The 13978-nt window shown below is 45.5% G+C and overlaps 1 protein-coding gene across 1 annotated transcript in view; it reads left to right on the forward strand.

Annotated features, from left to right (window-relative positions):
* Positions 1-13978, forward strand: part of NEDD4 (NEDD4 E3 ubiquitin protein ligase) — a 582598-nt gene that overhangs the window by 335077 nt on the left and 233543 nt on the right. Inside the window, exon 12 of the mRNA XM_029574322.1 lies at positions 4805-4834. Coding sequence (XP_029430182.1) covers positions 4805-4834 — 30 coding nt within the window. The remainder of the gene's footprint in view (positions 1-4804; positions 4835-13978) is intronic.

A 13978-nucleotide genomic window follows, 5' to 3' on the forward strand; every position in this document is an offset into this window, starting at 1 on the left:
TTTCCCCAAGGGCTGGGAAATGCGTCATGCACCAAATGGCAGAGCTTTCTTTATCAATCATATCACCAAAACTACTACATGGGTAATTTTGCTTTTATCTTTAAAGCTATAGAACAGTATTGTACTTCTATTTCAACTTTTAATGATGTGGCACTTTCCTTCTGCCTCTTTGTTTCCAGCTCATTTGGAACTGGACTGTATTAAGGAGCAGCACCATAAGCCTTCATTCACAACTACTCAAGGCTTTTTCCTATTTTATGTCCCTCCCCTTCCCCCCCCCCCCCCCTCCAACTCGTTCCATCCAGCCATTGCAGTGCTTCTTGGCCAGAGGTGATGGAGTGCAGTTCCCTCAAGACTGCAGTAACATAGCTTCTGTGTCCAGCCACTTAAGACGTTGCTATTGAGCAATGACGGGGAATTCCCTTCCTCACAGCATCTTCCCATTTCAACGGGTCTAAGGAGCTTGTCCCCAGAAATCAAACTGAGGTCCTCTGTTGCACAGCCTTGCGACTGAGCCTCTGCGCTGGCTCCTTGCTTCTGCTTTTTACATTTTCATGTGCCTTCTTTTGTAATACTTATTTTGGCAAGGAAAATGGCAAAAATCATTTACAAAATGGTTTATGCACATATTTCCATATGTGATTGATTTATTGTTTTGTCATATGTAATTTGTGAATCTATTTTGTGCTCTGCATTGAAAATGTATGGATATTTGCAGAATATAAGAAAAGCTCAATAAATAAATAAATCATTGCATTGACCATTTGCTAAAACCTGTATTAGCACACTGGGCTATTTACATAATTTTATTTTCAAATGAAAAGTTGTCTCTCTTAAAATACCCACAAAAAAGATGCTGTAATAAATGACTTTTAAGACCTCACAGTCTTACTACCTGGATAAGCCTATATATCATACGCAGTATACCAGAAATAAGAGCCTTGACCTTTTTTCTGTGCTGGGGCTTAGGCGAAGGTAAAGTGGAGAGAGTGTAAGAAAGTATTTAGCATTGATAAGGAAACACATGAGAGAATTTTCCAAGCGATTTCTGCAAGTAAAGTAATTGCATAACCTGTAGAAATGGCTGCTTAGAATATTTTTCAACTTATATATGGATAAAATTACACTTACACACATTGTATAAGCGTACTTTCTTAGCCTTCAAACAGGTTAATCCACACCATTGGGTTATGCACCTCTACCAGCAGATGGAGACAGAGCAAACCTGGGGTCACAGTATATATACCCCTGCACCAGCATCAGCCCACCAGTATTCCTCATCTCCAGCACATAGTGGACATGCATCTCCCTACTGAGGATTACTTAAAAAAAAAATATGAAGGAGAAAAGAAGGAAATTGATTTACCCCGCTCTCCTTACGGTCCTTCCCTCATCGAGTTTTCCTCATCTGTCCTTCCCTCATCGAGTTTTCCTGATGTGATATCTGCGGATCTCTCCTTCAAACCGAGTGCCTTGGTCTGGTAGCTGGTTTTCTGAGAGGCTAGTGGGTGCAGGAAGCTGAGGACCGCAGTGAAAGGCCTTTGTATTCTCCTCCCCCCCCCCCCCCCCCAACAGCCAGAGACCGACTCTATACTCATCTGGGACGGGCTGAGTTCAGGTAAGGAGTTGGGGGAGGGGGGAAGGAAGGAGGAATGAGGGTTTCCATTCCGCTTCTGGTCTCCGAGCCTCAGTGCACAACCCATCGTCCATTCCCACCTCTGAGGGAGCTGGGGGAGTCTAGGGTTGAGCAGCCTTTTTGGCTAGGCCCTGCTTTCAGGCTTTGCTTAGTCGTCGAGTGGTAGGCCGCAACAGCATTCACGCACTTTTCTGCGTACAAGTCTTCCGTGAAACTGTCCATCAGCTTGCATTTGTGCCCAAGCGTGTGCCTAGATGTGGACGCTCAGATGGGCACCTACCAAGACCATGTGTTTGCCTATAATTTTTGGATGCTTATTGGACAGGCCTTGTTCTTTGGCTGCCTTGTCCACTCTTGCTTGTACAGACTCACAGCTGGGCGCACAGTGGTCAGATGCTTTGGGAGCATGCTGCTAGCTGGCATTTACTTTAGTGCTGTTGGCCATATTCAGGCATCTCAGCTTGGTATTCTCCCCCCCCCCCCCCCCCCCCAAAACTTGTATCAGTGCTACTTGGAGGCTCAGGGAGAGTTTTCTCTGTCTGTTTTTGCTGAGCCGGCCTTCCCTGCATGATTTATTTTATTTATTTATTTAAGTTTTTTTATATACCAACATTCAAGACAATAGTCCCATCATGCTGGTTCACATGAAACAGGAGTGCAAAATAAACTTAAACTTGAACAATAGTGCGGAAAAGCAGTTACATGTAACAAGGAAAAATAGAACTTGGAGTGAGAAGGAAAAAGGAAAGGAAAACCAGCTAATTACATATAATTACATTGTAAGAGGTAGCTAATAGTGATATTGATGGTGATGTGTGTTGATTGTTAGGAGTTAAATAATATTGGAGTTAGGAAAAGCCTGCATGAACAGCCAGGTCTTGAGTCTTTTCTTGAAGGTTGAGAGGCTGGGTTCCATTCTAAGATCTGGGGGGATGGAGTTCCATAAGGTGATGCGGGAATGGGTCCGGAGGGGGACCTGTCGGCGGTATCGCCTAGTTTGGGGCTCCCCTAACTGGATCATCAGCAGGGAAGGCTTCTCAGTGGATGCAGATCTGGCGCCCCCTGGTTTTGGTATGGGCCGTGATGGCGCTCGTGCTCTTTTCTATGCGCAAGTCTGATGCAAAACAGCTTGGCGGGTTGAGCAGCCAGTTGGCTAGGCCCTGCTTTCAGGTTTTTGCTCAGTTGACGATGTGGTAGGCCTAAGTTCAGGATCGCAGTCTGCGAATCCCCGCACACCTGGTGCCACAGGTAAGCATCTGAGTGTGTCTACTCCTGCTGCAGTTCACGCTGATGAGGACCCAGGTGGCACAGAATGTGAAAGTGGCTCTTACTCCTGGAGGATGGGAAATTCCTCCAGAGTTGGAACTGTATAGCACAATGTTGCATTTCTTCATAGAGATGGGTGGCCGACTTGGATCGCTCAGGCACTGAAGATGCTGGGGATGCCAGGTGCTGAAGCCAAACAAGAATCCCATTTAGATTCCTTACATGAAGTATTATGGATGATGATCAAGAATTGATTGATCTTGAATGGGGCACCTCAGATGCTGTTTTTACAGGGGGATAAGCTTTGGTAGTGCGGTATCCTGGATCCGGCAGAGAGCAGTTGCGCTTTCTGAAAGTTGATGCGCTGGTGTATGCCATCACCAAGCAGGCGACTATCCCCGTGGAACATAAGAACATAAGAAATTGCCATACTGGGTCAGACCACGGATCCATCAAGCCCAGTATCCTGTTTCCAACAATGGCCAAACCAGGCTAAAAGAACCTGGTAAGTACCCAAACACTAAGAAGATCCCATGCTACTGATGCCAGTAGTAGCAGAGGCCATTCCCTAAGTCAACTTGATTAATAGCAGTTCCCTGTACATACCCGGATCAGTCCAGACTCCTGGGTTATGCCCCCCCCCCCCCCTATCAGATAGAAGACAGAGAAATTCTAAAGAACTGTGACGTATATAGCAGGGCTCCACCTACAGTCCGACAGTATTTCTCTGTCTCTAGCAGATGGAGCAGGAGCAAAACCTACAGTCTGTGATAGTCAATTAGTTAAAAAAAAAAAAAAAGGGGGGGGGGAAATAATAAACAGTAAGGGTAATTAGTTTTCCTTTATTAAATTTTCTTTTCTTCAAGAAGGACAGAAGTGAGACAAGCCTCCCAGGGGTTGTCAAGTCCTGAGGGGACCATCCCCATTGGTTTCAGAGGCAGCTGCTGCTGCTGTGGGTCGAGGACCCTACTAACAGCCTAGTGCAGCACTGGGGGTGATACCGGGGAGCCCAGCTCACTCCCCCAAGTTGGACCAGGACACGGAGACTATTGGGCAAGTACAATAAAATAATTTTTTTTTTTAATTTATTTTTTTGGTAAACTTATTTTTTTTGCCTTTACCTGGACTCTCCCTTCCCTTGCAGTCGAGTCGGGTCTCTTTGTTTCTTTTTTCACTGTCATTTTCACTCATTTTTTTAGCGGTAAAAATTTTGAATTTTCTTTTCTGAGATAAAAGAATGCCGCGGACTTTCCGGGCTTTTGGAGCCACACGCGCATTTGTCGAGGGACGGCCTCTATTTTAATTGTGTGTCTGGGGAAGAGGGAGCCTCCACAACCCCTAAGGGGGTTGTTTTACAGGTCCAGTCAGTCTCCGGTGTTTTTCACGGCTTACAGACTCCTTCGGTTGTCCCGTTCCCGCTGAGCGCAGGAACGGGTACCATTATGAATTCCCTCGAGTCAGCGAATTCGGCAGCCCTGTCTGGCGGGGGAGGGCATTCTCCCGCCGCCTTTATCCCCTCAACCAATGGTGCCTGAGGGGGACAACTTAAGAGGGTTGGGCGCAAAAGTTAACTTGAATATCCCCGAGGGGGATACAGAAGTTTCTTCTTCTGACTCTCTTTCATTAGATTTTGTCCTGCTTCTCCACAAGGCTTTCAAGGCACGGAGAGCAGGGAAAACGAGTGCTGGAAAAATCTTCACTATTGGATTATCCGGCCAGGCCAAAGAATCGGGCCAAGTCTTTTGAGGGGCTTGACCCCCCTACCTCTAAGTGGCCTTTGAGGTTAGTGACACCTCAGCCGAATTCCACTACTTCCTCGGATGCTGACAGCCTAGATGGCATAGTTGAGCCTTCCCAGCCTCCGCCCGGGGGGGGGGGGGGGCTGATGGGGACCCGGACCAGTCACAGGGGGCTTCTAGGGGGTCCCATGTTGTGGAAGGGGACGACCCTAAGGTACACCGTCACTTTCGGAAGGTAGAGTTAGCACCTCTCATTCCAGCTATTTTAGGGGAGTTGGGTATTGAGGCACCTCATGAAGAATCTCAGCTTGGTTCTTCAGACCCAGTATTGTTGGGACTCCGTGGGCTGCCCTCCTCCTTTCCCTTTCATTTTTCAGCCACAGATTTGATTTTCTGGGAATGGGATACCCCTGACTTGGGTCTGAAAGTAGCAAAGGCTAAGGACAAGCCATACCCTTTACCAGAAGAAGCTTTAGAGCTCCTTCGTATTCCCAAGGTGGATGCAGCGGTATCGGCCGTTACTAAAAAGACCACCATCCCGATTACAGGTGCAGCTGCTTTAAAAGATTTTCAGGATAGAAAGCTGGAGCTTTGTTAAAAAAGATTTTTGAAGTCTCGGCTCTTGGAGTCCGAGCTGCTATGTGTAGTAATTTTTCTTTGAGGGCGGATCTTCGTTGGCTGCAACAACTTCAGGCCAATGATTCGCTCTCAGAGGTGGAACCCTTCGAGCTGGCCATCTTGAAGCGGTCATTGCTTACAGTGTGGATGTCTTTTATGATTTACTCCACACATCTGCTAGAACCATGGTATCTGCTGTCTCCGCCTGTCAACTGTTGTGGCTTCGAAACTGGTCAGCAGATGTATCTTCCAAGTCCCAGCTAGGATCTCTTCCCTTCAAGGGCAAACTGCTGTTTGGAAAGGAGCTAGAGGATCTAATTCAGTCTCTGGGAGAGAATAAAGTTCATTGTTTACCGGAAAATCGGCCGAAACAGAGGGGTTCTTTTTCCTCAAAATCTCAGTTTCATGGGGGTCGAAAGCCTAGGGCTTCTCAGGCGTCCACTCCCTCTTTTAGACACAATTCTACCAGGCAGTAGTCGTGGTCTCAGTCCTTTTATGGGCGATGTTTTGGTAGACCAGGTACCTCCCAGTCCACACAGGGTGGAAAGCCTTCACAATGATGTGATGCCGGTTCACTCTTCGATTACAGTTGTCAGAGGCAGGTTGTCTCTGTTTTACGAGGAGTGGACCAAAATAACATCGGACCAAGTGGGTTATCTCTGTGATAAGACACGGCTACGCTTTAGATTTTGCTTGCTGTCCCAATCCCAAGTTCCTGGTTTCCCCATGCGGGTACTCAACCAAGCATCAGGCGATAGAGGAGATGTTATGGCATCTATTGGACATTGGCGCAATCGTTCCTGTTCCTTTGTCTCAACAGCGAAGGGGCCGTTACTCCATTTACTTCGTGGTTCCCAAAAAAGAAGGAACCTTTCGACCCATACTCGATTTAAAGAGAGTGAACAAGTGCCTTTGGATCCCCCGCTTCCGTATGGAGACGTTGAGGTCCGTCATCGCTGCGGTCCGTCAAGGGGAGTTTTTGGCGTCTCTGGATTTGATGGAGGCGTATCTCCACATCGGGATCCAATCATCAGAAGTTCTTGCGGTTTTCAATCCTGGGTCGTCATTATCAGTTTCAAGCCCTACCTTTCGGCCTAACGACTGCACCCAGGACATTCATCAAAATAATGGTTGTGGTGGCAGCGCAGCTTCGTCGAGAAGGCTTGTTGGTTTATCCTTATTTGGACGATTGGCTGATTCGAGCGAAGTTGAAGGTCCTTTGTCAGGAAGTGATCCACCGGGTGCTTCAGTTGCTTCAAACGCTCGGATGGGTTGTCAGTCTAACCAAGAGTCGGCTAGTTCCTTCCCAGTCATTGGAGTTTTTGGGAGCCCTGTTCGATACTCATCAAGGCAGAGTTTTCCTGACATCAGAGCACATTCTAAAATTACAAGGTCAGGTACAACTATTGTTGTCCAAGCATCCTCCAAAAGTCTGGGATTACTTACAAGTCCTGGGTTCCATGACCTCGACATTGGAACTCGTTCCCTGGGCTTTTGCTCACATGCGTCCTTTGCAATCGGCGTTGCTTTCCCGATGAAGCCCAGTATCAGAATAGTTTCACATTCCCCTTCCGCTGACAGAGTCTGCATGATCCAGCTTGGATTGGTGGCTGATTTCGGACAATTTGACCCACGGTGTTCCCTTGGTGGTTCCGCAGTGGACGGTAGTGACAACGGATGCCAGCCTTTCCGGTTGGGGGGGCAATGTGTCTGAGAAAGTCAGTGCAAAGACAATGGTCCCAAGAGGAATCCCAGTGGTCCATCAGTCGCTTGGAAACCAGAGCGGTTCGACTGGCTTTACAGAAGTTTCTTCCGCTCCTCAAGGGGAAGTCTGTCCGCATATTGTCCGACAATGCAACCACGGTAGTTTACATCAATCGCCAAGGAGGAACCAAGAGCCAGTCTGTTGCATTGGAAGCTCATCAGTTGATCTGTTGGGCAGAACAGCACTTAGTCAGCATAGCGTCGTCCCACATTGCCGGGTCGACAATGTTCACGCGGATTTTCTCAGTCGACATCGTCTCGATCCAGGAGAGTGGGAACTGGCAGACAAAGCTTTTCAGTTAATCTGCGACTGGTGGGGCCTTCCTTGCATGGATCTCATGGCAACATTCAAGAATTCCAAATCTCCATGCTTCTTTGCTCATCTCAGAGACACGGCAGCGGAGGGAGTAGATGCTCTGGTGCTGCCTTGGCCGACGAATGTTCTACTTTGTGTTTCCTCCTTGGCCACTAATCGGCAAGGTCCTCAGACGAATAGAACTACATCCGGCAGACGTCATTCTAGTAGCTCCCGAGTGGCCCCGTCGTCCATGGTTTGCGGATCTGCTCAATCTGACGGTGGAGGCTCCTCTGAGGTTCCCGGATCTTCTGAACCTACTTCATCAAGAACCCGTTTGTTTCAATCAGGTCGATCGCTTTTGTCTAGCGGCATGGCTTTTGAGAGGCAGTGTCTGAAGGATAAAGGTTATTTGGATGCTGTGGTGACTACACTTTTACAATTGCGTAAAACTTCGTCTTCCTTGTCCTATGTTAGAGTATGGAAGGTTTTTGAGTCTTGGTGCTTAGACCGCGATGTTGTTCCTACTCGGGCATCCGTTCCGGATATTTTGTGTTTTCTTCAAGCTGTTTAGCTAAGGGCTTATTGTGTAGCTCCTTGAGGGTGCAGGTTGCTGCTCTTGGTTGTTTGGAGGTACCATTCAGGGTTGACCGTTGGCATCGCATCCGGATATATCTCGTTTTCTTTGGGGAGCAAAGCATTCGTGCCCGCCATTCAGACATCCTTGTCCTTCCTGGAATTTAAATTTAGTCCTCAAAGCTTTGTGTGTTGCAACTTTGAACCTTTGAAACGCGCAACCTTAAAGGATCTTACTTTGAAAATTGTATTTCTTGTTGCAATTTCCTTGACTCGTATATTATCTGAGCTTCAGGCTTTATCTTGTAGGGAACCCTTCTTTAGGATTTCTGATTCCGGAATTTCTTGGCAAACAGTTCCTTCCTTTCTGCCAAAGGTTGTTTTCTCTTTTCATCTCAATCAATCAGTAGAGCTCCCGTCCTTTTCTGATATCTACCGGTCAGATTCTTTTGCTAAGACCTAAAGAAGTTGGATGTTCGCAGGGTCTTGATGCATTATTTAGAGGTCACTAATAGTTTTCATGTCTCAGATCATCTATTCATTCTTTGGAGTGGCCCAAAAAGGGGTAATATGGCGTCTAAGACGACGATCGCCTGATGGTTGAAGGAAACCATAAATTCTGCATATTTGTTGAGTGGCAAGTCCTTACCGTTGGGTATTAAGGCACATTCTACACAATCTCAGGCAGCGTCCTAGGCAAAATGTCAGCAATTTTGCCACAGGAAATTTGCAGAGCGGCCACATGGAAATCTTTGCATACTTTTACTAGACATTACCATCTGGATGTCCAGGCTCCGGGGACCGGTGGATTTAGAGAAGGTGTGCTGAGAGCGGGCCTCTCCGGATCCCATCCCACGTAAGAAAAAAGCCCTGGTAATTCCCAGGAGTTTGGACTGATCCGTGGTACTACAGGAATGAAAATTATCAGGTAAGAAACTAATTTTCCTTTCCCTGTACAGGTAATGGAGAGTCCACTCTTTTCAGTAATTGTACACTTTTTGTCTGCAGATCAATCTTGTTTTTCCGTATTCATCCGGGTCTGTTCCCAGTTGGGGTTAGTGATCCAGTTAAAGGTTATAGCTTACTGTATATAGTTTGGGTTTTTTTCATCCATTCTGCTTTGTGACTGAGCAATACTGACTGACTGTAGGTGGAGCCCTGCTATATATGTCAGAGAAGGGCAACCAAAATGATAAAGGGGATGGAACAGCTCCTCTATGAGGAAAGGCTGAAGAGGTTAGGGCTGTTCAGCTTGAAGAAGAGACGGCTAAGGGGGGGATATGATAGAGGTCTTTAAGATCATGAGAGGTCTTGAATGGGTAGATGTGAATCGGTTATTTACACTTTCGAATAATAGAAGGACTAGGGGGCATTCCATGAAGTTAGCAAGTAGCGCATTTAAGACTAATCGGAGAAAATTCTTTTTCACTCAACGCACAATAAAGCTCTAGAATTTGTTGCCAGAGGAGGTGGTTAGTGCAGTTAGTGTCGCTGGGTTCAAAAAAGGTTTGGATAAGTTCTTGGAGGAGAAGTCCATTATCGGCTATTAATCAAATTTACTTAGGGAATAGCCACTGCTATTAATTGCATCAGTGGCATGAGATCTCTTAGTGTTTGGGTAATTGCCAGGTTCTTGTGGCCTGGTTTGGCCTCTGTTGGAAACAGGATGTTGGGCTTGATGGACCCTTGGTCTGACCCAGCATGGCAATTTCTTATGTTCTTATGTTCTTTAGAATTTCTCTGTCTCTATCTGCTAGAGGGGGGGGCATAACCCAGGAGTCTGGACTGATCCGTGGTACTACAGGAATGAAAATTATCAGGTAAGAAACTAATTTTCCTTTAATGGTCTTCTCCTCCAAGAACCTATCCAAACCTAACACTAACTGTACTAACCACATCCTCTAGCAACGAATTCCAGAGCTTAATTATGCGTTGAGTGAAAAATAATTTTCTCTACTTGCTAACTTCAAGGAATTCCCTCTAGTCCTTCTATTATCTGAAAGTGTAAATAACCAATTTACATCTACCCATTCTAGACCTCTCATGATTTTAAAGACCTCTATCATATCCCCCCTCAGCCGTCTCTTCTCCAAGCTGAACAGCCCTAACCTCTTTAGCCTTTCCTCATAGGGGAGCTGTTCCATCCTCTTTATGATTTTAGTCGCCCTTTTGTGTTCTTCCTCCAGTGTAACTATATGTTTTTTGAGATGCGGTGACCAGAATTGTACACAGTACTCAACGTGCGGTCTCACCATGGAACGATAAAGAGGCGTTATGACATTTTCTGTTTTATTAACCATTCCCTTCCTAATAATTGCTAACATTCTGTTTGTTTTTTTGATTGCTGCAGCACACCGAGCTGGCGATTTCAGTGTATTATCCACTGTGATGCCTAGATCTTTTTCCTGGGTGGTAGCTCCTAATATGGAACCTAACATCGTGTAACTTCTGCAGGGGTTATTTTTCCCCTATATGCAATACCTTGCATTTCTCCACATTAAATTTCATCTACCATTCCAGACTCGCAAGGTCCTCCTGCAATTTATCACAATCTGTCTATGATTTAACTACTCTGAATAATTTTGTATCATCTGCAGATTTGATAACCTCACTCATCTTATTCCTTTCCAGATCATTTGTAAATATATTGAAAAGCACTGGTCCAAGTACATATCCCTGAGGCACTTCACTGTTTACCCTTTTCCACTGAGAAAATTGACCATTTAATCCTTCTCGGTTTCCTGTCTTTTAACCAGTTTGTAATCCATGAAAGGACTTCGCCTCCTATCTCATGACTTTTTAGCTTTCTTAGAAGCCTCTCATGAGGGATTTTGTCAAACGCCTTCTGAAAATCCAAATACACTTCAGTGCCAGGAAAAATAGTGGAAAGTGTTCTAAACATCAAAATCACAGAACATATAGAAAGACATGGTTTAATGGAACAAAGTCAGCATGGCTTTACCCAGGGCAAGTCTTGCCTCACAAATCTGCTTCACTTTTTTGAAAGAGTTAATAAACACGTGGATAAAGGTGAACCGGTAGATGTAGTGTACTTGGATTTTCAGAAGGCGTTTGACAAAGTTCCTCATGAGAGGCTTCTAGGAAAAGTAAAAAGTCATGGGATAGGTGGCGATGTCCTTTCCTGGATTGCAAACTGGCTAAAAGACAGGAAACAGAGAGTAGGATTAAATGGACAATTTTCTCAGTGGAAGGGAGTGGACAGTGGAGTGCCTCAGGGATCTGTATTGGGACCCTTACTTTTCAATATATTTATAAATGATCTGGAAAGAAATACGACGAGTGAGATATTCAGATTTGCAGATGACACAAAATTGTTCAGAGCAGTTAAATCACAAGCAGATTGTGATAAATTGCAGGAAGACCTTGTGAGACTGGAAAATTGGGCATCCAAATGGCAGATGAAATTTAATGTGGATAAGTGCAAGGTGATGCATATAGGGAAAAATAACCCATGCTATAATTACACAATGTTGGATTCCATATTAGGTGCTACAACCCAAGAAAGAGATCTAGGCGTCATAGTGAATAACACATTGAAATCGTCGGTTCAGTGTGCTGCGGCAGTCAAAAAAGCAAACAGAATGTTGGGAATTATTAGAAAGGGAATGGTGAATAAAACGGAAAATGTCATAATGCCTCTGTATCGCTCCATGGTGAGACCGCACCTTGAATACTGTGTACAGTTCTGGTTGCTGCATCTCAAAAAAGATATAATTGCGATGGAGAAGGTACAGAGAAGGGCTACCAAAATGACAAGGGGAATGGAACAGCTCCCCTATGAGGAAAGACTAAAGAGGTTAGGACTTTTCAGCTTGGAGAAGAGATGTTTAAAATTATGAGAGGTCTAGAACGGGTAGATGTGAAACGGTTATTTACTCTTTCCGATAGTAGAAAGACTAGGGGGCACTCCATGAAGTTAGCATGGGGCACATTTAAAACTAATCGGAGAAAGTTCTTTTTTACTCAATGCACAATTAAACTCTGGAATTTGTTGTCAGAGGATGTGGTTAGTGCAGTTAGTATAGCGGTGTTTAAAAAAGGATTGAATAAGTTCTTGGAGGAGAAGTCCATTACCTGCTATTAAGTTCACTTAGAGAATAGCCACTGCCATTAGCAATGGTAACATGGAATAGACTTAGTTTTTGTGTACTTGCCAGGTTCTTATGGCCTGGATTGGCCACTGTTGGAAACAGGATGCTGGGCTTGATGGACCCTTGGTCTGACCCAGTATGGCATTTTCTTATGTTGTTATGTTCTTACTGGTTCACCTTTCTCCACGTTTATTAACCCCTTCAAAAAAATGAAGCAGATTTGTGAGGCAAGATTTCCCTTGGGTAAATCCATGTTGACTGTGTTCCATTAAACCATGTCTTTCTATACGCTCTGTGATTTTGATCTTTAGAATAGTTTCCACTATTTTTCCCGGCATTGAAGTCAGGCTCACTGGTCTATAGTTTCCCGGATCACCACTGGAGCCCTTTTTAAATATTGGGGTTACATTGGCCACCCTCCAGTCTTCAGGTACAATGGAAGATTTTAATGATAGGTTACAAATTTTAACTAATAGATCTGACATTTCATTTTTGAGTTCCATCAGAACCCTGGGAGGAGCTTGAAAGAGGTGCAGATAGGAGAATTGAAGCTATCCTTAAGCAGGCATCGAGGTGGTGGCAATGAATTGCAGATGGCCTCTTGCTGCTCCCTGGTGGATCACTCTTCCTTGCTCTTTCTCAGGAAGTCGATGATCTGGTTTGAATTCAGGGCACATCCCTATGTGCTCTCCACCCTGGATGAGCCCAATCTCATCTGATCTTGGAAGCTAAGCAGGATTGCGTGTCAGCTATAGCTGACGAATGGGGGGGCGAAACAATCTAAAGCCGCCTCTTATGAAATGGTCTTTTAAGTATCACTCTGGTTTGGGAGTGAAAAAAAATGGCAAAGAAGTGGGGTGAGTCCCAAGTTCCTCGGTTACTAGAGGATTAAAAGCAGGCACCACGCTCATTCGGCACGGTACATTTTGCTGATGGTTTTCAAACATTTTCGACCCTACAGGGGAGCGACTTTTCATTGGGCTTGCTTTTTGGGTAGGTTCTGTCCTTTGTCCTAGGCAGCCTAGAAGGGGCATGGGCTCAAGTGGTGATGCCTCCCCGAACTCCTCAGTGAGGGTGTGCCGACCCACTCCCAGGATCAGGAGGTAGTGGGTCGCTTGACTCTCTTTTTATCAGAAGTGGATCAAGATCACATCAGACCAGTGGGGTCTAGAGGTGATAAGAGATGGCTATGTTCTGGAGTATCTCAGCATGCCTTGGGATGTTTTCATGGTGTCTCCCTGCAGCTCTCTGCAGCAGAGACACAGTGGAGTGTAAGTTGTCAGGACTCCTCAGCCTGTGAACTGAGATACCAGGGCCCATGTCTCAGGATAATTCAGGCTGATATTCCTTCGCCCCGTCCTGGAACTCAAGAGAGTTCACCGGCTTTTGCAAGTGATTCATTCCTGCATGGAAACCTTATATTCGCTGATAAGAGCAGTACAGTCAGGAGTTAATTAAGTCTCTGGGTTGTCAGAAGAGTATCTACATATTCCCATCCGGCTGGAGCATCAATGGTTTTCTGCATTTTGCTGTTTTAAGGTGATGCTGTCACTTTTTGAGCTCTCCCCTTCGGATTGGGCACCACGCCCAGAGCCGTCTCTAAAGTCATGGTAGCAGCAGTGTTGAGAGAGGATGGCATTCTGATCCACCTGTGCTTCTATGATTGGCTAATTCGGACCAAGAGCTATGAAAGAGAATTTTCAGACACCCTTGCTGCAGGAACTAGGTTGGGTGGTGAATTTGGCCAAGAACAATCTGCAGCCATCCCAGTCTCTGGAGAATCTAGAATCTAGGTGTCATTTTCAACATGAAGCACACATTCAGAACTGTTGGCACAGGTGCGACTATTGACAGAAATGATAGCTTGGCAGTGTACTCTTACCTACAGGTGCACGGGTTAATGGCAGCTATCCATGAGGTGGTTCCATGGGTGAGGGCGCATTGTTTCCTCCTCAGTGCATGCTGCTTATAC

The sequence above is a fragment of the Rhinatrema bivittatum genome, chromosome 13 (genome assembly GCF_901001135.1).
Source record: "Rhinatrema bivittatum chromosome 13, aRhiBiv1.1, whole genome shotgun sequence".
In the NCBI taxonomy this organism is placed as follows: Eukaryota; Metazoa; Chordata; class Amphibia; order Gymnophiona; family Rhinatrematidae; genus Rhinatrema; species Rhinatrema bivittatum.